General features: G+C 48.5%; 2 protein-coding genes across 6 annotated transcripts in view; one reads left to right on the plus strand and one right to left on the minus strand.

Annotated features, from left to right (window-relative positions):
- MAU2 (MAU2 sister chromatid cohesion factor) overlaps positions 1 to 424 on the minus strand; it is a 30995-nt gene extending 30571 nt beyond the window's left edge. Inside the window, exon 1 of one of the 3 annotated variants that reach the window (XM_082379928.1) lies at positions 113 to 424. In XM_082379928.1, the coding sequence (XP_082236054.1) occupies positions 113 to 388 (276 nt within the window). In that variant the 5' untranslated portion in view covers positions 389 to 424. The remainder of the gene's footprint in view (positions 1 to 112) is intronic. The other 2 variants (XM_082379927.1, XM_082379926.1) reach the window with 2 other exon arrangements.
- A 293-nt stretch (positions 425 to 717) lies between these two features.
- Positions 718 to 22795, plus strand: part of SUGP1 (SURP and G-patch domain containing 1) — a 29260-nt gene continuing 7182 nt past the window's right edge. Inside the window, exons 1-8 of one of the 3 annotated variants that reach the window (XM_082379929.1) lie at positions 718 to 792; positions 2481 to 2652; positions 6446 to 6546; positions 7555 to 7755; positions 9776 to 9899; positions 10229 to 10329; positions 11295 to 11418; positions 19368 to 19723. In XM_082379929.1, the coding sequence (XP_082236055.1) occupies positions 771 to 792; positions 2481 to 2652; positions 6446 to 6546; positions 7555 to 7755; positions 9776 to 9899; positions 10229 to 10329; positions 11295 to 11418; positions 19368 to 19723 (1201 nt within the window). In that variant the 5' untranslated portion in view covers positions 718 to 770. Of the gene's footprint in view, positions 793 to 2480; positions 2653 to 6445; positions 6547 to 7554; positions 7756 to 9579; positions 9900 to 10228; positions 10330 to 11294; positions 11419 to 19367; positions 19724 to 22795 lie in introns of those variants that run through there. The other 2 variants (XM_082379930.1, XM_082379931.1) reach the window with 2 other exon arrangements.

The following is a 22795-nucleotide window of genomic DNA, read 5'->3' on the forward strand; positions in this document are numbered from 1 at the left end:
CAGGTCCCGGAGGACCGGCGCCGGCGGCCCCCGCCCGCCAGGGTCGCGACCCGTCAGCCCAAGCTCGGAAAAGAGCCCGCGCCTCCACCCTCGCGGCCCGGCCCGCGCTCACCGCCTTCTCCAGGTGGCTGCGCGCCTGCTCGCTGTTCTTGGTGTGGTGGTAGAGCACGGAGCCGAGCTGCAGGTGTGTTCGGGCCTCAATGCGCTGCGGCGGCTTGAAGGGGAACACGGCCTGCAAGCAGTGCACACACAGGCGGATTTTGGGCGGGCTGGAAGTGCGGAAGTGTTCGGCAAAGCCCAGGAGCGCCAGGTACCACGACTCAGCCGCCTCGGCCTGCGCTGCCTGGGCCGCCGCCGCCTGAGCCGCCGCCGCCGCCTGAGCCGCCATCTTAGCCTCCACAACAACAAGCTGCCGCCACAAGGAGGCGGAAGCAGGCGCGCGGGGCGGGGCCGGGAGCTCCTCGCGTTTCTCGCGAGAGCTGCAGTAGAAAGCATCCTGGAATATGTAGTTTGTATTTGGAGTGGCCGCGGCTCCGGGAAGGTCTGAGAAAAGGCGACACCCTCTGGTCCGCGGGACTGTGACCGGAGATTTCCGATGGGCTGAGGTTTGCAGTCCTGGGGTGAAGACCCCAGGTGTCCAAGCAATGGCAGGGCGTGGCTTGCCGACGCGGACTACATCTCCCATCAGGCCATGCGTACTATAACAAGCGCCCCCCGCCCCCCTCGCCCCCGGTGGCTCCGGAGCATTGTGGGATTGGGTGAGTCTCAAGATGGACAACCGGGATGTTGCAGGTAACAGCCCCCGCCTCTCCGCAAGCGTCTGCCTGGGTCTTCGGGCTACGCGTCCTTGCTTCGCCCTACCGTCGGGCCTGCCTCAACCCGCCGGCCCTTAGCCTCAGCCTCCCGGTGGCTGGAAGAGGCGGCTTCTGCACCACCCCCGTCTCCCGAGACCCCAGACCCAGTTACCCCGCCTCCCCCCCCCACCCCGTTGGTTTGCTGAGGACGGCAGGCTTTCCTTAAAGGCCGCCACCGGGATCTGCCCTGCGCCTGCTTTCCGAAATAACCGCCTTCAGGGCTGCTCTGAGCTCCGCTCCCCGAGCCAGTAGCAACCTTGGGCTGTCCTGCGCCTCTCTCTTCGTGGCAGCTCCTGACTGGCCTGTATCCCGCTTTCTGGAAAAGCTGTTTTTCTGAACTGCACTCGGCTTCCCTGTACACATTTTCCTGGGTCTTTAGAGCCCCTACTTTACCACAAGCCTTATTCTTCCCCCCCGCCAGCCCTAGCTCGCCCCCCCCAGACTGGGATACATTGAGGAAATATTCATTGTGTGCTAGGCACAGTGCTAGTTGCTGAGGATGTAGTGGTAACCAAAACGGGGCCATGCCTTCCTGAAGGCTACTTTCTACTGGGGCATCACAATGCATAAAAAAGGAAATATTTACAGAGAGTGAGTTATAATGATATGAGAGAGTGGAGGTGTAGGTTGCTGATATTGGGTGCTCAAGGAAAACCTTTTTGACTAGAAGATATTTGAGATGAGAAGATGCCAACTATTGGAAGGCCTGGAAGGCAGAGCCTTCTATGCAGAGGGGGCAGCAAGTGCAAAGGCCTTGAGAGCTTATCATTTTGAAGAATGTCAGGGATGAGGTGGAAGTGGGGAGGGGAGCCATCTCTGGCAGGGTCTTGAAAATCGGCTTTCAGAATTTGGATTTTATTTTGAGTCCCATGGGGAACGTTCGAGGTGTCTTCTCCATCTCCACAGCTACCACCCTTGTCTGAAGACACCATCATCTTTTGCTTGGAGCCAGTAAGCCTCCTCATTGGTCTCCTTGCTGCCTATGCACTCTGTCCAATCAGTAGACAGAATGATCTTAAAAATAAAAATACCAGTTGGATCTTATCGGCTTAATACTCACCTGTCACTTCCTAAAACCCTTTAAGTAAAACTCAGACTCCCTATCTTGCCCTACCCCCGCTAGCCCCACCCCTGGAACCGCCTGCTCTGACCACATTGGACCCCTGCTTCTTACTCTGCCCAGATCACTCCCCATGTGGCTTTTCAGGAAGCCACCTCTTTATCTTTCTGGTTTTAGCTTAAATGTCCCCTTTTTTAATGGTTATTTTCTGGCTGCCCTAGCTGTACAGGTGGTCCTCTGTTATGCTTTCTCATGTTTTTTTTTGTTTCCAGCAGAGAGCTCTTACCATGATTTTGCAACTACTTTTTTGTTACAAGTCTTTTGTCTCCTCAGCCAGAGGTGAATCCCACATGGGCAGAGGGCCCTTCTGTCTTGATTAGCACCAAGTACAGCATCTGGTGCATAACTCAGTAAATGTTTGCTAAATAAATGAAGGAACAGACGTGTGAATGTCAATCTGAATGTCAGTTGCTGCAGGCGGCAGCATCTGGGCTGCTCCCATGGCAGCCGCTGGGCATGTTTTTGGAGCAAAGGTGATTTCTGATGTGCTTCTTTTCCCTCCCCAGGAAAGGCTAACCGGTGGTTTGGGGTTGCTCCTCCCAAGTCTGGAAAAATGAACATGAACATCCTTCACCAGGAGGAGCTCATTGCTCAGAAGAAACGGGAAATTGAAGCCAAAATGGAGCAGAAAGCCAAGCAGAATCAGGTGGCCAGCCCTCAGCCCCGGCATCCTGGCGAGTAAGTCTACCCTGAGGCTGGATTAGGGTCTTCGAGGGTCACCAACAGAGGGTTTTGCTTGCGAGAGTAGTCGAGGTGTTTCTGCATCTAGCCACAGCCTGATGGTGCAAGGAGGAACACAGGTGCACTTTCAGGAGGCTGTGTGACAGGAGAGAAACAAGGGGTGTATGGGAGCCCAGAGGATGGCTGCCAACTCTTTCACTCAGTGGTTATTTACTGCTGACCAGTTGTGGGCCAGGGGCCAAGAATACTGCACGGAGCAAAAACCCAGATTCCATCTCTGCCTTTATGGGGCTCACAGTCTACTTGTGAGGGGGAGTCCCAGTTATACCCCTAGAGCTCTGGTAGGTAACATGAGGCAGTGTGCTCCCAGATACAGCAGCTGCCATAGGGATGCAGAAGAGGCTCTGCATTCTGAAGGCCCCAGGCAGAGCCAGCCCTTTGAGGAAGCAGGAAAGGACTGCAAAGGGCAGAAGGGAGGTGAGCCCCTGTGTGTCAGGCAGCTCAAGCTGCTGCACCAAAGGGGCTGTTTCTGAGCCAGGAGAGAGGGTTTCCTCCTGACTGTCCTGAGAAACTCTGAGGGCACCCAAGAGTTTTGAGCAGGGGTGGTGTGATCAGGGTGACAAGATCCAAGAATTTCAGGCTGGAGATTGAGAGAGACAAGCCCCTTCCTCTGCGGTCTGAAGTGTGGAGCATGTTAGCCCTCCACTAGGGCTCTGTTCCAGCTCCCACCTTTTCTAAGAGTCCGTGGCTTCTCCTTGAGGGCGGGACTTAGAATTTATTCTTGTTGGAACTTCCAGGGTGTTCAGGAACATGGGGACTAGATGTTGAGTGATCTGTGGGTGGGCTTGTGGGCTGTCACCCCTGGGGTTATGGAAGGACTTGCACAAAGATGGGAAAGGCCTGTAGGACTGCTTCCAAGAGGACCCCCTGGAGGCTGCTGGATCTCAGCGCCAGGATCAGGCAGCCAAAAAGGAACATCAGGTGGGTGGGTGCAGAGTACAGGTAGCTTTGAAAATAAGGTTGTTTTCCCCATTGTAAAAGCTTAGAACACCTTAGAATTTCGTGCTGCAGAAATAAGAAACATTCAGGTTGCCTCAAGAGAACAATTTTGATATATTCCCTTCCCATGTCATTGCTTTGTTTCACTAAATTGTGGTCAATTTCATATGTTGCTTTCCCACCCCCCCCCCACTTTTTAAAGGAAAAGCTTCCCCCCAACCCGTGCGTTACAACTCTTTAGAACCGTCACAGTTTTAAAGTTTTATTTATTCATATTAAGATATGACTTACATGCCATAAAATTGACTTTTAAAACTATACAATCTAGTGATTTTCAGTATATTCATAGCATTGTGCAACTATTATCACTAATTCCAGAACATTTTGTCACTCCAGAAAGAAACCCCATGCCCATTAGCAATCACTCCCCATTCCCTCTTCCCTCAGCCCCTGACAACGACTAATCTACTTTCTGTCTGTGTGGATTTACCTATTCTAGATATTTCATGTAATACGCGGCCTTTTGTGTCTGGCTCTTTTCACTGGACATGATGTTTTCAAGGTTCATCACTTTGTAGCATGTGTCAGTACTTCATTCCTTTTTTTGTTGGCTGAATAATATTCCATTGTGTGGATGGACCATGTTTTGTTTATCTGTTCATCAAAAGCCATCATTTAAAAGCTGTGTGATAACCCTTGCCATTTTTTTAATAGATTTTATTTATTTATTTATTTATTTATTTATTTATTTATTGGCTGCGTTGGGTCTTCCGTGGCTGTGGGTGGGCTCTCTCTAGTTGCCGAGGGCTTCTTATTGCGGTGGCTTCTCTTGTTGCGGAGCATAGGCTCCAGGCGCGCAGGCTTCAGTAGTTGTGGCACACGGGCTTCAGTAGTTGTGGCTCGCGGGCTCCAGAGCGCAGGCTCAGTAGTTGTGGCGCATGGGCTTCGTTGCTCCATGGCATGTGGGATCTTCCCGGACCAGGGCTCGAACCCATGACCCCTGCATTGGCAAGTGGATTCTTAACCACTGCGCCACCAGGAAAGCCCCTGCCGTTTGTTATGGGTGGTTTTCAAGTGGGATTCGTGTGCTGACATGCTGTTGACCCGAAGTGTTTTCTGGGGGGGTTTTTTTGGCCACACCGTGTGGCTTGCGGGGTCTTAGTTCCCTGACCAGGGATTGAACCCCGGGCCCTTGGCAGTGAAAGTGTGGAGTCCTAACCACTGGACCACCAGGGAGTTCCCCCCCCGAAGTATTTTCTTGTCCTTCATTGTCCCTGCCTTCTTTCTGTCCCTCCTGAGGGAGGTGCACACAGCATGAGGACAGGGCCAGGGTCACTAGAAGGCCCTGCTTGTTTAATGCCAAGGCTGGTTATCAGCAGAACTTTCTCTTTCATATAAAATAACTTTTACTGCCTTCTCTCTCTCTTTTGTTTTTTAACTTTAAAGATAATTCATATATGTGGTAGAAAACCTGGGAAGTAGAGGAGAAGAAAATGAGGAAGAAATAAAATCAGTTGTAACCCTGCAACCCAGAGGCAAGTGCTGGTTGCATTTTGATGGATTTTTGTAACAATTTTTCAGTCAAATATATTTTTACATAAGTAGGAGCACCCTGTAGATACTGTTTTACATCGTGCCTTTTTGTTTTTCATTTAACGTTGTGCTTGGTTGCTTTATTTATAACACTTTAACTTTTCAGGGCCACTCTATCTGCCTTATGGATGTCTCGTAATTTATTTAACCAGTGCCCCTTGTTGACTACTTAGGTTTTTTTCCACTTTTACTTCATTAGAACGGATTTCTAGGAGGATTAAACTTTAAAGGAAAAAGTTCAGACCTGTGGGCTCCCTGAGCTTTTCCAGTTATTGGGTGTGTCTGTATGATGGATGTGCCCCTAAAAGCAGCACATACGAGGAGTTTCTGAGGTTAGAGCAAGATAGTATGCTGTAGGAAAAGATGAAAGAAGTAGAATATATGCTATGATCACAGCCTTATTTCCTCTATTTCTAATCTAAGGGGCAAATCAAAGAAGTATATCAAAGTATTAATTGTGGCTTTTGTGAGGTGAGGAGACTTTTTTAGGGTTTTCTCCTTGCTTTCTGTATTTCTGTTTTTTTCCATGTTCCCATTTGCTCATAATGAGCCTCTATCACTTTTATGATAAGGAAAAATGAATTTGAATTAAACACTTAGGCCCCTGGGTTTGCTTTTGTGTTCGTTAAAAATAAATTTTTCTTTTTTCAAAATAAAACATACTCTTTTCAAAAAGAGAAAGTAATAAAAATATAAAATTCCCCTATGTTTCTCCCACCAAGAAATTGCTTTGGGTATTTTCCTCTGCACATGTGAAACCCACAGAAGCGCTGGCTGACCCAGGCATGGAACTGCGGTCACACGCAGGTACAGACACAGGCCCTGCCTTTGAGAACTCTACAGTCTAGCTGGGAAAACAGACGTAAGAATCAGTGATAGACCAGATGATTTGTTAACAATAAGTACGGCAGGTGCTTCTGAGCCATCTTTTTGGGGAGGCCCTTTGGACCTGGAAGGTCAACATGCGGGTAGAGAGAACACCAGCACAGATAGGATTGCTTTCACTAGAACAAGATTGTTCCATCTTACTACTCTGAAGACTGCTCTGTGCACTCAGTTGTTCCCTGGCATCTTTGGGGGCCTGTTTTGGGTCCCCTTAGGTGAGAACACAGGGGTGGGGGTGGGACTGAGGCTGACAAGGCGTGCTCCCTCCCCTCTTCTCAAGGCTTACCCTGTCTGTCCTCTGTCTCGGGTCTAGAATTGCAAACGCACACAACTCTAATGTTTCCAACAAGTTTGCCAACGACGGCAGCTTCTTGCAGCAGTTTCTGAAGTTGCAGAAGGCACAGACCAGCACAGGTGAGTGCAGTGCCCCCTGTCCCATCTCACCTCCTCCTAGAGCTCCCCCTGCTGGCTTTCTCTCCCAAGGGTCCCTCAGCACCTCAGAAATGGCAGGTCCCACCTTAGACTTGTTCCTCTCACCCCTTGTTCATTGAGCGTTCTCATTCTACTCATCCTCACACTAAACGCCCAAGGGGAGAGTGCAGACCTTGCCCTCTAGATGCTTACCCTCAAGAAGTGGAGACAAAGAAGCCAGGTTTCGATCCAGGGGGTAGGGGCCAGGAGTAAGCATGCCCCAGGGTTGTGGGACTGAGGCTTGAGTTAGAGCGGCAGCCCAGGTGCAAGGAACAGGACCCTCTTCGGGCGGGGGCGCTTGGCCCACAGGAGCCCCATGGGACATGCCAGGTGTGAGAATCACCACCTGTGGGAAGCCCACCTGTATCTGTGGTTGTGCAGTTTATCAGTCTCATTTTTACTGTACGAAAGTTACTGGTGAAACAGCTGACCTTCAACCTTTGTCAGGTTTCCCAGGTAACAGTGAAGACAGTTAACCCAAGGCTAAGTTTGCCCACAGCGAGGGAGGAAGGGCTATATGAGCTCTTCACTGCAGGGTCTCATGCCATGACTTGTGTTTGAAAAGTCCCAAATAGACTGGCTCCAGCCCGCTACTGACAACCAGAGGGAGTGGGTGTAAGCTGGACGTGGGGATTCAGGTCTTATCCGGAAGAGCTGCAGCATCCCTAGTCTGTGGATATAGGCATCAGAGGCACCTACTGCCAGAGTTGCCACCTGCAGAGTCCCGGGCTGGGTGACCACAATAGGTTCTTCTCTGAGCCTCAGGGGTCCTCATCTGTAAAATGGGGGTGGCGTCCTCCCTGAGTGCTTCTCATCACCCACTGCCTGCCAGTGCTGTGCTAGAAGTTAAGAACCCAGCCACCTGGGGCTCGGGGCATGCAGGTTAGGCAAGAAGATGAGGAAACCTGCACCACAGACCTCGAGTGTGGGTATCCTTCCTTGTATCCCAAGATGCCCCCCCGAGTGCGCCTGCTGCCCCGCCGCGCGTGCTCCCTCGCACCGGGAAGAGGCCCCCCCTCATCAGTAGCCCGCCGGGCCAGATGAAGAACTACGTGCACGCCAAGCAGCTGCCCGTGGCCAGCCGCCCGAGTGTCTTCCAGTCTCCTGACGAGGACGAGGAGGAGGACTATGAGCAGTGGCTGGAGATCAAAGGTGAGGTGCGGGGCTGCTGCCCTCCTCCCACGGCTGCTGCTCAGCCCCGCAGGCAGGGCCCGTGGCCACCGGGGACGCACAGCCGGGGGTGAGGGGTGCTCCAGGCTGAGCCAAGGGTCTGGGTGGGGCCCTTCAGGATGAGGGAGGGGAAGGAAAGGGTGGGGAGCAGAGCATGGGGAGCATGGAGGGGCTGCAGAGTGTGGGCTTCATCCCGGGAGCTGTGGGACCCATTGTCCACTTGTGTGGGGGCTGGCCTCCCGGGGGGCGGGGGCGTTCTCAGGGGAGCGTTCACTTGTGCCCTCCTCATCCAATACTAGAAGAGGAGCTCCTCAGTGCGGGTACTTGTCTCCACGAGTTTGGGCCAGAGGTATGAGCATGCGGGTTGGAGGGTGTGCTCTCCTGCCCAGGGAACGACAGTCATTGGCCTTGGGTGAGCCAGTTCCAGCCCCATGGTGGAGGAGGGTGGAGGAGGGTGGTGATGGTGGCACTCCTAGCGTCCAGCCGTGTCCATATTCAGAACGAGACTTCGGTGCTGTGTGGAGAACGAGCTATGTGAAGTCCTGGCCCTGGGCCACCTCTACTCCAGGATGGCTAGCACAGTCATGTCTCCCTGACAGGACAGACTGAAGTGACCATATAATCATGCCATGACAGCCTCTAGGCCTCTTGTTCTGGATGAGGGTGCTGGCTTCAGGCTGTGCATCTAAACAGATCAGTGACCAACCTCGAACCTTGGAGCATTAGTCAGAATGGAATCAGTGAGTGTGGTGTTTCCTCAGAGAGGGGCCCTGGCAGTTCAATGGTACCCTGCTGGGAACTGCCACTTTATGAGGGGCAGTGGGTGTCTCAAGGCCCTTGAGGCTTTTATGGCCTGCTGTTGATAGAACCTCAGAAAAGCACCTGTGCTTGTAAAGTGACCAGGTCAGGGTCATTGCCAGGCATGTGGGAGGGGGGTGAGGCTTAGGGAAAAGGTAGACACAGAATGTCTCTGAGACCTCTTATAGGTCCTCCTTAGGCCACATGTTGTACCCCCCCCACCGCGAGCTTCCTGGCAGTACAAGCAACAAGGGGAATAAGAGTGGCCACAGGCTCAGTGTCTGGCCCTATTGCCAGGAGGAGCAAACATTCCTAAGCACTGACTGACATCAAGAAATTTCTTCTGGGAGTTTTCATATGAGGGATGTGAGCTGTATGGTGGCTGACAGTCTCAGAAACAGGCCAGCAGTAAATACAAAAGCAAGTTCCATGTGGCTCAAAGTGGAGACTAATACAAAAATATATTTTTTAGTGGTGTTCACTGGAAGTGCTCTGAGGTAACAATTAAGCCCGTTGCAATGAGTGTCCCTAGCTCCCAAACATGTTGGTCTGGAAACACATGTTCTCACTCACGGAAACCAGGACTTCTTGGAGAAATGGCTGGCTCTAGGTCTGGGCAGGAAGCGTCTGAGATGATCCTGAAGTGCCCTGTCCCAGCAGATGTCGAGGAGGCCATCAGAGACTGGGGTCATGTCCAAAGGCCTCAGGAGCCAGCTTGAAGAGGCTCCACTGGCCACAGAGGGGGTGATTGAGCTTCTGTGATGATATTAATTGTGTTGGATTGAAACCCACTGATGTCTTTAAATCAGAGTTTGTAATGATATTTTAAAAAAAGAATTTGTCTTTGAAGGATGAAAGGGAATTGATTTATTGTACTGAACACTGGTAAAGAAAGGAATTGAGCATTCCACAAAAGGAGGGGGAGGCTGGCTATGTTTTCCAACATCTCCCTGCCAGCCTGGGGACTGGCTTGGCCTTTGGGAGGCTCACACACTTTTCTCCCTCCAGCATGTCTCGCAAAGGCTGTCTAGACCGACTCACCCCTCATCATGGTGCTTTGTGCATGGACCCGGGACGCCCGACAACCTCCCGCATTTCACCCTCTTCTCCCCCGACCCCTCTGTCCTTGTGGTCCGTAGAGAGAGTGTGCCTGTTGACTGTGGGGTGTGTGAGTTGAACCCCAGTACTGACAGCCTCCTTAAAGTTTCACCCCCAGAGGGAGCCGAGACTCGGAAAGTGATAGAGAAATTGGCCCGCTTTGTGGCAGAAGGAGGCCCCGAGTTAGAAAAAGTAGCTATGGAGAACTACAAGGATAACCCAGCATTTTCGTAAGTATTTCTGGGAGGGGAAGGCCACTGCTACTTAATGTTCTTGCCACATGTTAGTACATGCAAATGTTCTTGTAAAACCCTGGTGGTGACTGAAGCTGGCCGGGGCTGGGTGCTTCCTTGCGTGGGCCAGATACTGTTCTGAGAGCTTTCTAATTCACACCAGAGGTAGCAAGGGGCCCCAGTGTGGTGTGGAGACTTATTTTTGGGCCCCATCAAGGTGTCTCTGCTCACCAGCTTGCTTTTGCACAGTATGTCTTCAGAAGCTGCATGGGTCCACCCATCCCCGTTGCTCATTTTCCACTTTGTTTTACAAAACTCCTCTCCAGGTTTTTGCATGATAAGAATAGCAGGGAATTCCTCTACTACAGAAAGAAGGTGGCTGAGATAAGAAAGGAAGCACAGAAGTTGCAGGCAGCCTCTCAGAAAGGTAGGTGGCTGAAGGGGGTGGGAGGTTCTAGGGAGGCGTGTGGACAAACCACGCCCCAGGTGGAATCGGGGTTCCTTTTCCTGGAACCCGTCGTGGCGTGGGGTGGCGTTGACAGTGCAGGTCTGTGCCCTCCCAGGGAGCTGCGGTCATGCTGGGACCAGCACTGCCCTCCCTGCCGGTGCTCTGAGGAGTGGGGAAATCTAAGGGTCAAGGTAAAGGTCAAGGTCATGTCCAGGAGCTCAGCCCTGTGCATGTAAAGGGGGCACAGGAGAGGAACACTTGCCCCTTGGTTCATGGTCATTTTCACAAGTGCTAATGAGCACCTGCTGCAAGCTGGGCACTGAGGACAGCTAGAGACAAATGCAGTGACTGACACTTGTCGAGGGGGTCCAGGAGACAAAAACGGTCAGCTGGTGGGATGAGTGTCAGGGGAGGGTGAGATGCTGCCTGGTCTCCAGCTGTAATGAAGTGAAACCCCAGCCAGGTGCTGGTGGGCAGCAGGGGGATTGATGTTTAAGCCAAATGTGGGCCACAGACGTCGGTTCATCATGTCTGTCACTTGCAATCCCTTGCCCTGACCTTCTTCCCAGGAGAGGTGGGCCAGGCCCATCCCCCCCATGTGACCTGGGGGGACAGCTGCCAGCAGAAAGGCTGAGGTGGGGATTCCCATCTCTCCTCCAACCTGGACCCAGACTGTCCCTCACATTCTGTTCCCATGTCCCAGTGTGTGTCCAAAACCCCCAGACATATGGGGTGGGAAGGGGTCGGGTGTGGGGGGCAGAGGCTCAAGATATATTATTATATTAATTCAGGTGTTTGGTTCCAGTGCAGTAATCTGATTCCCATTTGCCTGTTTTTCTTTGTATTGTTCCTAAAATAAACCCCTCTTGTTGCCCGGGGTTCTTAGCAGAAATTAGGCTGTTGGGTGTGGTGAGTTGAGCTCAGTACTGACAGCCTGCTTAAAGTTTCACCCCCAGAGGACGAAGAGGTCAAGAACCTCGCAGAAAAGTTGGCCAGGTTCATAGCGGATGGGGGTCCCGAGGTGGAAACCATTGCCCTCCAGAACAACCGCGAGAACCAGGCATTCAGGTAAGCGGGGGGGGGGGGGGGACCCACTGGAGAGGTAACCTCTCACCCTAGTCACAGCTCCCCCGCTGAGAAAACGGGCTTGGTGTGGTATTGAGACGTGCTAGGGTCCCATGGCAAGAAGTTGGCAGGGCCAGGACTCAGGTCCAGGAGATTCTGAACACAGAGTTTAGCCCTGCCACCCCATAGGCATTCCCCAAGTGCACATTGGTGCCCTGAATCATCTCTGAGGCAGGTGTGTGGGGACCTTTGGGGCCTTGTGTTTTCCAGGTGCCTCATGGAGAAAGTCTCTAGCACTTGCCTTGCTCCCTTGTAACAGAATAGGCCAGGCTCTCGAGCAGAAACTCACAGAATCGTTGTTCACTGTTTGCATCCTGAGGGTCTCATCTTTACGACAAGGGAAATGGCAGGAAAGCAGGGAATGTGATACCTCAGGCTCTGGGGAGGGGGAACCCACAGCCTGTGTGCAGGTTCCACAGAGTGGGTGGGACAAGCATCCCGGCCTCCCTGCTGTCCCCAGCCACGAAGTCACACACCACTCCCTCAGGCTGGGTCTGTGCTCCCCCGGCTCTGTCATTCGTTGGGTGGGTTCAGCCCCAGCTCTTTGTGGGGGAAGGCTGATGGGGGGGGCCGGATGTTGGGGTGTGGGTGGGGTGGTCACTGCTGCAGGGCGGGGACCGGCAGAGGTTTGTGAGGTGGACGTTGAACCTGTTGTGGAGGCGATGCACCCATGAGGACACTTTTGGCCACGAGTAACACAAGTCCCCACTCAGTCAGTGAGGAGATGCGATGGCGCTTTTAACGAAAGTGCTGGAGCAGCAGCCATCTGGGCTGGTTGATTCTGCAGCTCTAGACACCATCAGGGACTCAGGAAGAAAGAAGAAGGTGTGGATGCTGGGCAGGCGGCCAGTCGCATCTACTACATGTGAGCCAGCGTGAGCTAGACACGGAGCAAAGTGAAGGGCGTCTGGAGGGACTGCCACGCAGGAGTGAAGCGACAGAGATGGCGGGCGCTGTGCCACCTTGGCGGGGAGCAGGGTGAGCGTTGACGCAGTGCAGATGGGCCTTGGAGCTGGTCCGGGCTGGGTCCCAGAGGGCTCAGGTGTCCACTGAGAGCCTTTGGAGGGTCTGCGTAGGGAGTGACAGGGTCAGCTGTTCTTCCAGGATCATCTGGCCACGGTTGTGGAGGGTGGTCAGGCACACCAGGTTGAGGCACATGGGGGCAGAAGGGAACCATCGGGTGGGGCCGGGGGTGGGGAAGGGCTGCTGAGGGTTTCAGGTGTCCCTGTGTCTGGTACCTGGGCAGCTAGGAGCTTTCATGGGGGCTGTGGGGTGTTTGGGTCTAGAGTTCAGGAGACCCAGGATCTCCTCACAATGTAGTGATATCGGCCACCATACCCGGACCAGTGTTAACAGTGTTACGGTCTAAGTCACTACGTCTTTTTTTTTTTTTTCTTCGTTTACCTAAGTAAGTTTATTTAAACAGGAAACTTAATATACTGTCACTCAGTGTTACAAGAGCTGACAAAAAATCTATCGCAGGCAAGGTGGGCGAGGTAATGGAATTCTGTACAAAACCCCCAGCGCAGGTGGCTCTCCCTGGTCACAGGGGTCCAGGGCTCAGCAGCTCCAGCCGAGCCTTTTCCCTGGGGTCAAAGCAAAGAGACATTATCACCACAAGCGACTCCAGGCCCTCCCTGCAGCGGTTGCGCCTTGTGGGGGCATTACTGGCAGGCATCCAGCTTTTTGGGTGTGGCTTTGATGGAGGCTAGAGGGTGACTGCCACGGATGAGGACAGAGCCTGGGGGTGTCTGGCAGAGAAGTAGCTGAAGGTGACCAGCGTGGTCTGGGGGTGTTCATTTCAACACCAGAGCTGAACTACAGTTGGCACTCCACACATTGGGGAAATAGTAAACGAGGGAGGATCAGGCGTCCGGGCCTGGGCAAGGCATGCAGGTTCATACCAAGCAGACTGTTTCATCTTCGCATGGGGTCAGGTACAAGGCCGCTCCTCTCACCCCCAAATCTAACAGCTACCCCGTGTTCCTGCCGCTCTAGGCCCTTCTCTTCTGATTTCCCAGCAGCTATGAGTTTTGGGAAACAATTGTAATAGCTGTGCTCATCTGTAAAGAAGCTGGAAATACCTGTCCCTTTGACCAGTCATTCTACTTCTGAGATGCCATCCCCAGAAATAATGTTATATATATAGCATTGTCATAGTCTTGAAAAATTAGTAACACAATGAAAGTCCAGCCCCAGTGGGCTAAACTCCTATGACTGCATCTCCCCAGTGGAATCGTGGCTCTTGGAAGGCAAGTTGTTGAAGGCGGTAGCAGCCAGCACACCTCAAGCCACGTGTGACTCTAACACATCACCCGGGCGAACCGTGTTGTTCTTTACGACAACCTGGCGTGTTGGCCTTTAACAGGTGAGCAAGGCAAGGAGGCCAGTTGGTGGAGATGCCTTCACCACCATGCTACACTGCATTCTAACAGGAAAGCCTTATGTTGTCGGGTTAAGAAATTCTTAAAATATCAGGATGCGGAAAATAGAATCACAGCTCTGTTCAAATAAATCTGCAGTGGAAAAAGTCTGGAAGGAAAAGACACCGAAGTGGTAACTTTGGTTAACCCTGTGCATGGGATTACACCAGTCAGAGGGAGTCTTCGTTGTAGAATCCCCTGCACCTGTGCCTGGGGCCCATAGTGAGCTGTTATGCTCCTCGCAGACAGGCATACCCATGGGGGGCTCTTGGGTGCTGCCTCTCAGCATCTCGGAGGAGAATCAGCATGAATCAGCAGCTGAGGCCAGGAAGAGGCAAGCTTGTGAGCTTAGAGGAGACCCACCCCGTTAGGAGCTGCCCCCCTGCCCCAGTGGGCGAATTCCCCAGTCTGCTTTTCTCAGAGGAACCAAATCACTTTAAATCCATGTCCTGGTTGCTACGAGTCTTTTTTAAATTCAGCCATCTGCTCCCTTCCCTCTTTGAACGACTTCTTGCTTTCGTCTCTTGATTTTTTTTTAAGATGTTATTTTTTGAGCAGTTTTAGGTTCGCAGCAGAATTGAGGGGAAGGTACAGAGACTTCCCATGTGCCCCCTTCCCCGACACATGCACAGCCTCCCCCATTATCAACATCCCCCACCAGAATAGTATATTTGTTAAAATTGATGAACCTATGTTGACACATCATGATCACCCAAAGTCTATAGTTAGGGTTCACTCTTGGTGTTGTGTATTCTGTGGGTTTGGACAAATGCGTAATGACATGTATCCATCATTATGATATCATGCAGAGTATTCTCACTGCCCTAATATTCCCTGTGTTCTGCCTGTTCACCCCTTTTTCCTCCCTAACCCCTGGCAACCACGTAGTTTTGCCTTTTCCAGAATGTCATATAATTGGAATCATAGTATGTTGCCTTTTCGGATTGGCTTCCTTCACTTAGTAATACGTATTTAGGGTTGCTCTGAGTCTTTTTTTGGCTTGATAGCTCACTTCTTTTTAGCACTTAATAATTTTCCATTGTCTGGATGTACCGCAGTTTATTTACCCATTCACCTCCTGCAGGACATCTTGGTCGCTCCCAAGTTTTGGCAATTATGAACAAAGTTGTTATAAACGTCAGTGTGCAGGGTTTTTGTGTGGACATAAATTTTCAACTCTTTTCTACCAAGAAGTGTGATTGCTGAATTGTATGGTATATTTAGTTTTGTAAGAAACAACTGTCTTCCAGAATGGCTTGTACCATTTGCATTCCCCGCAGCAATGAATGAGAGTTTCAGTAGCTCCATATCAACATTTGATGTTGTCAGTGTTCTGGATTTTGGCCGTTCTTATAGATGTATAGTGATATTCATTGTTTTGATTTGCATTTTCCTGATGACATGATGGGAAGTATATTTTCATAATGCTTATTTGCCATCTGTAAATCTTTGGTGAGGTGTGTGTTAAGGTCATTGGCCCATTTTTTAATTGGCTTGTTTTTTTATTGTTGGGTGTTAAGAGTTCTTTGTATATTTTGGGGTTTTTTGTTTTTTGTGTTTGTTTTTTTCTGGCTGTGTTGGGTCTTCATTGCTGTGCGTGGGCTTTCTCTAGTTGCGGTGAGCGGGGGCTACTCTTCGTTGCGGTATGTGGGCTTCTCATTGCAGTGGCTTCTCTTGCTGCGGGGCATGGGCTCTAAGCATGCGGGCTTCAGTAGTTGCAGTGCATGGGCTCAGTAGTTGTGGCGCACGGGCTTAGTTGCTCCGCAGCATGTGGGATCTTCCCGGACCAGGGATCAAACCCGTGTCCCCTGCATTGGCAGGCGGATTCTTAACCACTGCACCACCAGGGAAGTCCCCTTTGTATATTTTGGATACCAGTCTTTATCAGATGTGTCTTTTGCAAATATTTCTCCCAGTCTGTGGCTTTTTCTTCTCATTCTCTTGACATTGTCCTTTGCAGAGCAGAAGTTTTTCATTTTAATGAAGTCCAGCTTATCAGTTGCTTTCATGGATCATGCCTTTGGTGTTGTATCTAAAAAGTTATTGCCATACCCAAGGTTACGTAGGTATTCTCCTATGTTTTATAGTTTTATGTTTTATGTTTAGGTCAGTGATACATTTTTAGTTAATTTTTGTGAAGGTTATGAGGTCTGTTTCTAGATTCTTTGCTGTTTTTTTTTTTTTTTTTTTTGCATGTGAATGTCCAGTTTCAGCACCATTTGTTGAAAAGACTGTCTTTGCTCCTTTGTCAAAGAACAGACCATATGTATGTGGATCTGTTTCTGGGCTCTTTATTCTGTTCTGTTGACCTCTTTGTCCATTCTTTCACTAATACCCCACTGCCTTGATTACTGTAGCTTTACAGTAAGTCCCGAAGTCAGGTAGTGTCAGTCCTCCACCTTTGTTCTTCTTCAGTATTGTGTTGGCTATTGTGGGTTGTTTGTCTCTTTATATAAGCTCTAGAATGAGTTTGTCAATATCCACAGAAAAAATGATTTTGACTGGAATTGCGTTGAATCTAGAAATCAAGTTGGGAATAACTGACGTCTTGACAACATTGTGTCTTCCTATCTGTGAACATGATTCATTTATTTAGTTCTTCTTTGAATTCATTCATCAGAGTTTTTTTAGTTTTCCTCATATAGATCTTGTACATATTTTGTTACACTTTACCTAAGTATTTCATATGGGGGAATGCTAATGTAAATGGTATTGTGTTTTTAGTTTCAAGTTCCACTTGTTCATTGCTGGTATATAGGAGAGTGATTGACTTCTGTATTTTAACCTTGTATCCTGCAACCTTGCTATAATAGCTTATTAAGTTCCAGGGTTTTTTGGTCTATTCTTTCATCTGTGTTTTTTATTTTTATCTTTTGTCGCACCGCATGGCTTGCAGGATCTTAGTTCCCCAATCAGGGATTGAACCTGGGCTCTCAGCAGTAAGAGTGCAGAGTCCTAACCACTGGACCACCAGGGAATTCCTTCATCTGTTTTTTCTATGTAGACGATCATGTTATATTTCTTCCTTCTCAGTATATCTTCTACTTTCTTTTCTCATCTTATTTCATTAGCTAGAACTTCCAGAATGATGATGAAAAGCATTGGGGAGGTGGGGTATTCTTGGCTTGTTTCTGTTGTTAGTGGAAAAGATTGAGGTTTCTCATCATTAAGTATGATGTTAGCTGTAGATTCTTTGTAGATATTCTTTATCAAGTGGAGGAAGTTCCCCTGTACTCCTAGTTTACTGAGAGTTTTTCTCATGAATGGGTATTAGATTTTATTAAATGCTTTTTCCACAGCGATTGATACGATCATGTGATTTTTCTTTTTTAGCCTGTTGACGTAATGGATTACATTACTTGATTTTCTTTTTTTTTTTTTAATTTATTTTATTTTATTCATCTGTTTAGTTTTTGGCTGCATAGGATCTTTGCTGCTGCACACGGGCTTTCTTTAGTTGCGGCGAGCAGGGCTAGCTACTCTTTGTTGCAGTTCGCGGGCTTCTCATTGCAGTGGCTGCTCTTGTTGTGGAGCATGGGCTCTAGGCATGCGAGCTTCAGTAGTTGTGGCACATGGGCTTCAGTAGTTGTGGCTCGCGGGCTCTAGAGTGCAGGCTCAGTAGTTGTGGCGTACGGGCTTAATTGCTCCGCGGCATGTGGGATCTTCCCGGACCAGGGGTCGAACCCGTGTTCCCTGCATTGGCAGGCGGATTCTTAACCACTGCACCACCAGGGAAGCCCACATTACTTGATTTTCAAATGTTGAACCAGTCTTGCCTGCCTAGAATGAATCCCACTTGGTTGTGGTGTCTATTCTTTTTATACATTAGTGGATTAGGTTTGCTAATATTTTGTTGAGGGTTTTTACATCTGTGTTCATGAGAGATGTTGGTCTATAGTTTTCTTTTCTTGTAATGTTTTTGTCTGGTTTTGGTATGAGGGTAACTGAGTAAGTTAGGAAGTATTCTCTCTGCTTCTGTCCTCTGAAAGGGATTGTACAGAATTGGTTTAATTTCTTCCCTAAATGTTTGGTGAAATTCACCAGTGAACTTTTGGAAGGTTATTAGTTACTGATTCAATTTCTTTAATAAAAATAGGCCTGTTCAGATTGTCCAGTTCTTCTTGTGTGAGTTTTGGCAGATTGTACCTTTCAAAGAATTGGCCCATTTCATCTGGGTTATCAAATTTGTGGGCATAGAGTTGTTCATAGTAATCTGTAGTAATTTTAATGTCCGTGGGATCTGTAGTGATGGCCCCTCTTTCTTTTCTGTTGTTAGTAATTTGTGTCCTCTCTCTTTTTTTCTTAGCTTGGCTAGAGGCTTAGCGATTTTGTTGATCTTTGTTTTTTTTAACTTTTGCAAATGTTCCACACTGGGTTTTCTGAAGGGTGTGCATGCTTGTACCATGACCCAGGAATACAAAGGAGATGACACAGTCTCCCCATCCCTCCATCCCACCCTAGGATGTTAGCGGGGTTGGGAGTCCTCCCATCCCTCTCCCATCTCTGACATAGACATGTAGAAATAGTATGTGGATTTATTTTCTGCTAACTTCCTTTTATACAAAAGGAATTTACAGCATCCTCGAGCCTGCATTTTGCTTTTGTAGTACAGCATTGTGCCGTGACTGTCTTTCCAGGTTCATGAGTGCAAGTCTAGCCCCTTCTTGTCAAGGGCTTTGTAATCTCTGCTGTGCACAGGTTTTGGTATGTGGAACTGGGCTGTGACTCTTCCCTCTGGTGTGGACTCTAGAAGTAGGACTGTTGGCTCAGTACATGCATAGTCTGAGAGATGCTGAGCAGGTGCAGAAGGAGCTGCAGCCTCTGCCGGCTCTGAACCCAGCACCTCCTGCCCTGCACTTGGGGACCAACAGCTACCAGCAAGGCTGTTAGTGAGCTCCCTGTCTGTTCCGATGTTTAGTGTCTTTGTTTTGTCTCTGTTCACTGTTGATGCCTCTCAAGGATGCATCAGAAAGGAGCACAAATATGCCCAGCTGTCAGGTTTGGGACAAATCCTGCCCTTTTTGGCACCAGGTGTCTCTCGCAACTCAGGATTTCTTGGTTTGTAGGCACCGGTGCACTCATCTAGGACAGCAGGGGAAGAAGCCTGGCAGAGCCTGGGGAAGGTCTGAGAGAGCCCGCACCTTTTCTTTCGAAGCAGGGGATCAATGATATTGTGACGGGCATCCAATAAAGATGGGGTAGGGGCTTGGAGTGGCCCTCAGCTCACAGGAACAGCATCATGACAAGCTGTGGGCATGTCACACTGTTCCTCAAGTTTGGGCCACCAGCACCAGCAGCCACTGAGGCCTGGCAGGGCAGGGGTCACGATAGAGACCCCCATCTTGACATGACCCTGAAGTGACCTAGCTGACCCCAGTGTGCCTACACAAGGCCCAAGCTTCTTCTGCCCTGAATCAGGGGTAGGGGGCTGAGGCCCAATGATGGTGTGCCCCCCACTCTCTTTTTCAGCTTTCTGTATGAACCCAACAGCCAAGGGTACAAGTACTACCGCCAGAAGCTGGAGGAGTTCCGGAAAGCCAAGGCTGGTCCCACGGGCACCCCCACGGCACCTGACCTCGGACTGAAGCGCAGATCTCCTCCTGAGACCCCGTTGGGGTCCATGCCCACCGCCACTGCCTGCCCTACCTCATCTGCCCCCTTGCCCAACATCAACCCATCTTCAGCTGCCCCAGGGAAGCCGGCCACCACAGCCAACATGAAGAGGAAGCGAAAGAGCCGGTGGGGTCCTGAAGAGGACAAGGTGGAGCTCCCACCTGCCGAGCTGGTGCAGAGGGACGTGGATGCTTCTCCCTCGCCTCTGTCAGGTGGGCCGACCCCCTCCCTCAGCCTGTTGGGGAGGGTCTGGCATCTTTCACTGAGCGTAATGTTTTCAAGGTTCATCTGTGTTGAAGCACATGTCAGAATTTCATTTATTTCCACAGCTGAATAGAATTCCAGTGTACGGATAGACAACATTTTGTTTATCCATTCATCAGTTGTTTAGAAGCTTGGGTTATTTTCACTTTTGGGCGATTGTCAGTAGTGCTGCTGTGAACATTGGCCTACAAGTACTATTCGGATCCCTGATTTTGATTCTTTTTTGTATATACCTAGGAGTGGAATCACTGGGTCTTACGGTAATTCTGTTTAACTTATTGAGGAATTGCCAAACTGTGTTCTGCAGCAGCTGCACCATTTTACATTCCCATCAGCAGTGCACAAGGGTTCCAGTTTCTTCTCATTCTCGCCTTATTATATAACTATTCTAATAAGTGTAAAGTGAAATCACAGTGTAGGTTTTTTTTTTTTTAATTTTATTTATTTATTTATTTTTGGCTGTGTTGGGTCTTTGTTTCTGTGCAAGGGCTTTCTCTAGTTGCGGCAAGTGGGGGCCACTCTTCATCGCGGTGCGCGGGCCTCTCACTATCGTGGCCTCTCTTGTTGCGGAGCACAGGCTCCAGACGCGCAGGCTCAGTAGTTGTGGCTCACGGGCCTAGCTGCTCCGCGGCATGTGAGATCTTCCCAAACCAGGGCTCGAACCTATGTCCCCTGCATTAGCAGGCAGATTCTCAACCACTGCGCCACCAGGGAAGCCCCCACAGTGTAGTTTTGATTTGTATTTCCCTAATGACTAATGGTGTTGAGCATCTTTTCATGTGTTATTGGTCAGTGTATAGTTTAGTTGGAGAAATGTCTATTTTAGTCATTTGCCCATTTCTTAATTGGGTTGTTTGTCTTTTTGTTATTGAGTTGTAGGAGTTCTTCATATGTTTTAGATATTAACCCCCATTCAGATACATGATTTGCAAAAATTTTCTCTAGTTTTATGGGCTGTATTTTCATCCTCTTAATGTCCTTTGATACACAGAAGTTTTAAATTTTAATGAAGTGCAATTTATTTTTTCTTTTGTTGCCTATGATTTTGGTCTTAGGAAACCATAGCCACATCCAAAGTTTTGAAGATATGCCCCTATGTTTTCTTCTAAGAGTTTTATAGTTTTAGCTCTTAAATTGAATTAATTTTTATATATGTTATAAGGTTATGAAGGGTCCAACTTCATTTCTTTGCATGTGGAGATGCAATTTTCCCAGCACCGTTTTTTGTGTTTTTTTTCCCAGCACCATTTGTTGAAGAGACTATTGTTTTTTCTCCATTGAATGGTCTCTTGACACCCTTGTCAGAAATCCCATAGATGTAGAAGTTTATTTTGGGGCTCTCTGCTCTATTACACTGGTTTATATATCTATCCTTATGCCAGTAGCACACTGTTTTGATTACTGTAGCTCTGTGGGAAATTTTGAAATCGGGAGTGTCAGTCTTCCAACTTTGTTCCTCTTTTTCACGCTTTGGCAATTCGAGGTCCTTTGAATTTTTGTATGAATTTTCAGATGGGCTATTCCATTTCTGCAGAAAACATTGTTGGGATTTGTTAGGGATTGTATTAACCAGTAGATTGCTTTGAGAGGTATTGACATGTTAACAACATTTAAGTCTTCCAATCTGAGAACATGGGATAGCTTTCCATTTACTTAGGTTTTCTTTAATTTCTTTCAATGTGTTTTGTCTTTCTGTTGTACAAGTCTTGTACCTCTGTTAAGTTTATTCCTAAGTGATTTACTCTTTACGATGCTGTTGCAAATGGATTTGTTTTTTTTAATTTCCTTTTTGGATCATTTGTTGTTAGTATAAGAAATACAACTGATTTTTTGTGTGTTGATTATGTATTTTTTATTTTTGCTAAATTCATTTATTAGGGTAACAGTCTTTAGGGTTTTCTACACATAAGATCATGTCATCTGCAGATAAGGATAGTTTTACTTCTTCCTTTCCAATTTGGATGCCTCTTACTTCTTTTTCTTGCCTAATTGCTCTGGCTAGGATTTGCAGTACTGTGCTGAACAGGAGTGGTGAAAGCAGGCATCCCTGCCTTGTTCCTGATCTTAGGGAGAAAGCTTTTTGTTCTTTCACCATTGAGTATGATGTTGTTTTATGTGTTTAATAGATGGCCTTTGTCATGTTGAAGAAGTTCCCTTCTGTTCCTAGTTTATTGAGTGTTTTTATCATGAAAGAGTGTTAGATTTTGTCAAGTGCTTTTTCTACATCAATTGAAATGATCATGTGGGTTTTTCCCTTCATTCTATTAATGTGGAGTATTACACTGATTGATTTTTGTATGATGAAACCACCCTTTCATTCCTGGAATAAATCCCCCTCTGTTGTAGTAAATAATTAGTTTACTAATTATTTACATGCTGATGGATTTGGTTTGCTACTATTTTGTTGCAAATTTCTGTCTGCATTTATACTCATAAGGATTATTGGTCTGTAGTTTTCTTATATTGTCTTTGTCTGCTTTTGATATCAGGATAATGCTGACCTCATAGAATGAGTTAGGAAGTGTGTCCTACTTTAACTTTTTGGAAGAATTTGAGAAGAATTGGTGTTAACTCTTCTTTTAAATCTTGGGTAGAATTTACCAGTGAATTTATCTGGTTCTGTGCTTTTCTTTGGGGGGGTGGGGCGGAAGAGTTGATTATTGATTCAGTCCCCTTACTTGTTATAGGTCTATTCAAGTTTTCTGTTACTTCTTGAGTTAGTTTTGGTAGTTTGTGCCATTCTATGTGATCCAGTTTGTGCCATTCTGAGTATTGTGATAAAATCTTGTGCTGTCCGCTCCACCCTGCCTGGGATGTGAATCATCCCTTTGTCCAGCATATCCCATCCATTAGTCACCAGTAGTCACTCGGTTATCAGATTGACTGTCATGGTATTGCAGTGCTTATGTTCAAATAACCCATATATTACTATTTTACTTAATAATGGCCTCACAGCACAGAGTAGTGATGCTGGCAATTTAGGCATGCCAAAGAGAAGCCGTCAAGTATTTCCTTTAAGT

This window comes from Balaenoptera borealis (assembly GCF_965194805.1).
Source record: "Balaenoptera borealis genome assembly, chromosome: 2".
NCBI classification, from domain to species: domain Eukaryota; kingdom Metazoa; phylum Chordata; class Mammalia; order Artiodactyla; family Balaenopteridae; genus Balaenoptera; species Balaenoptera borealis.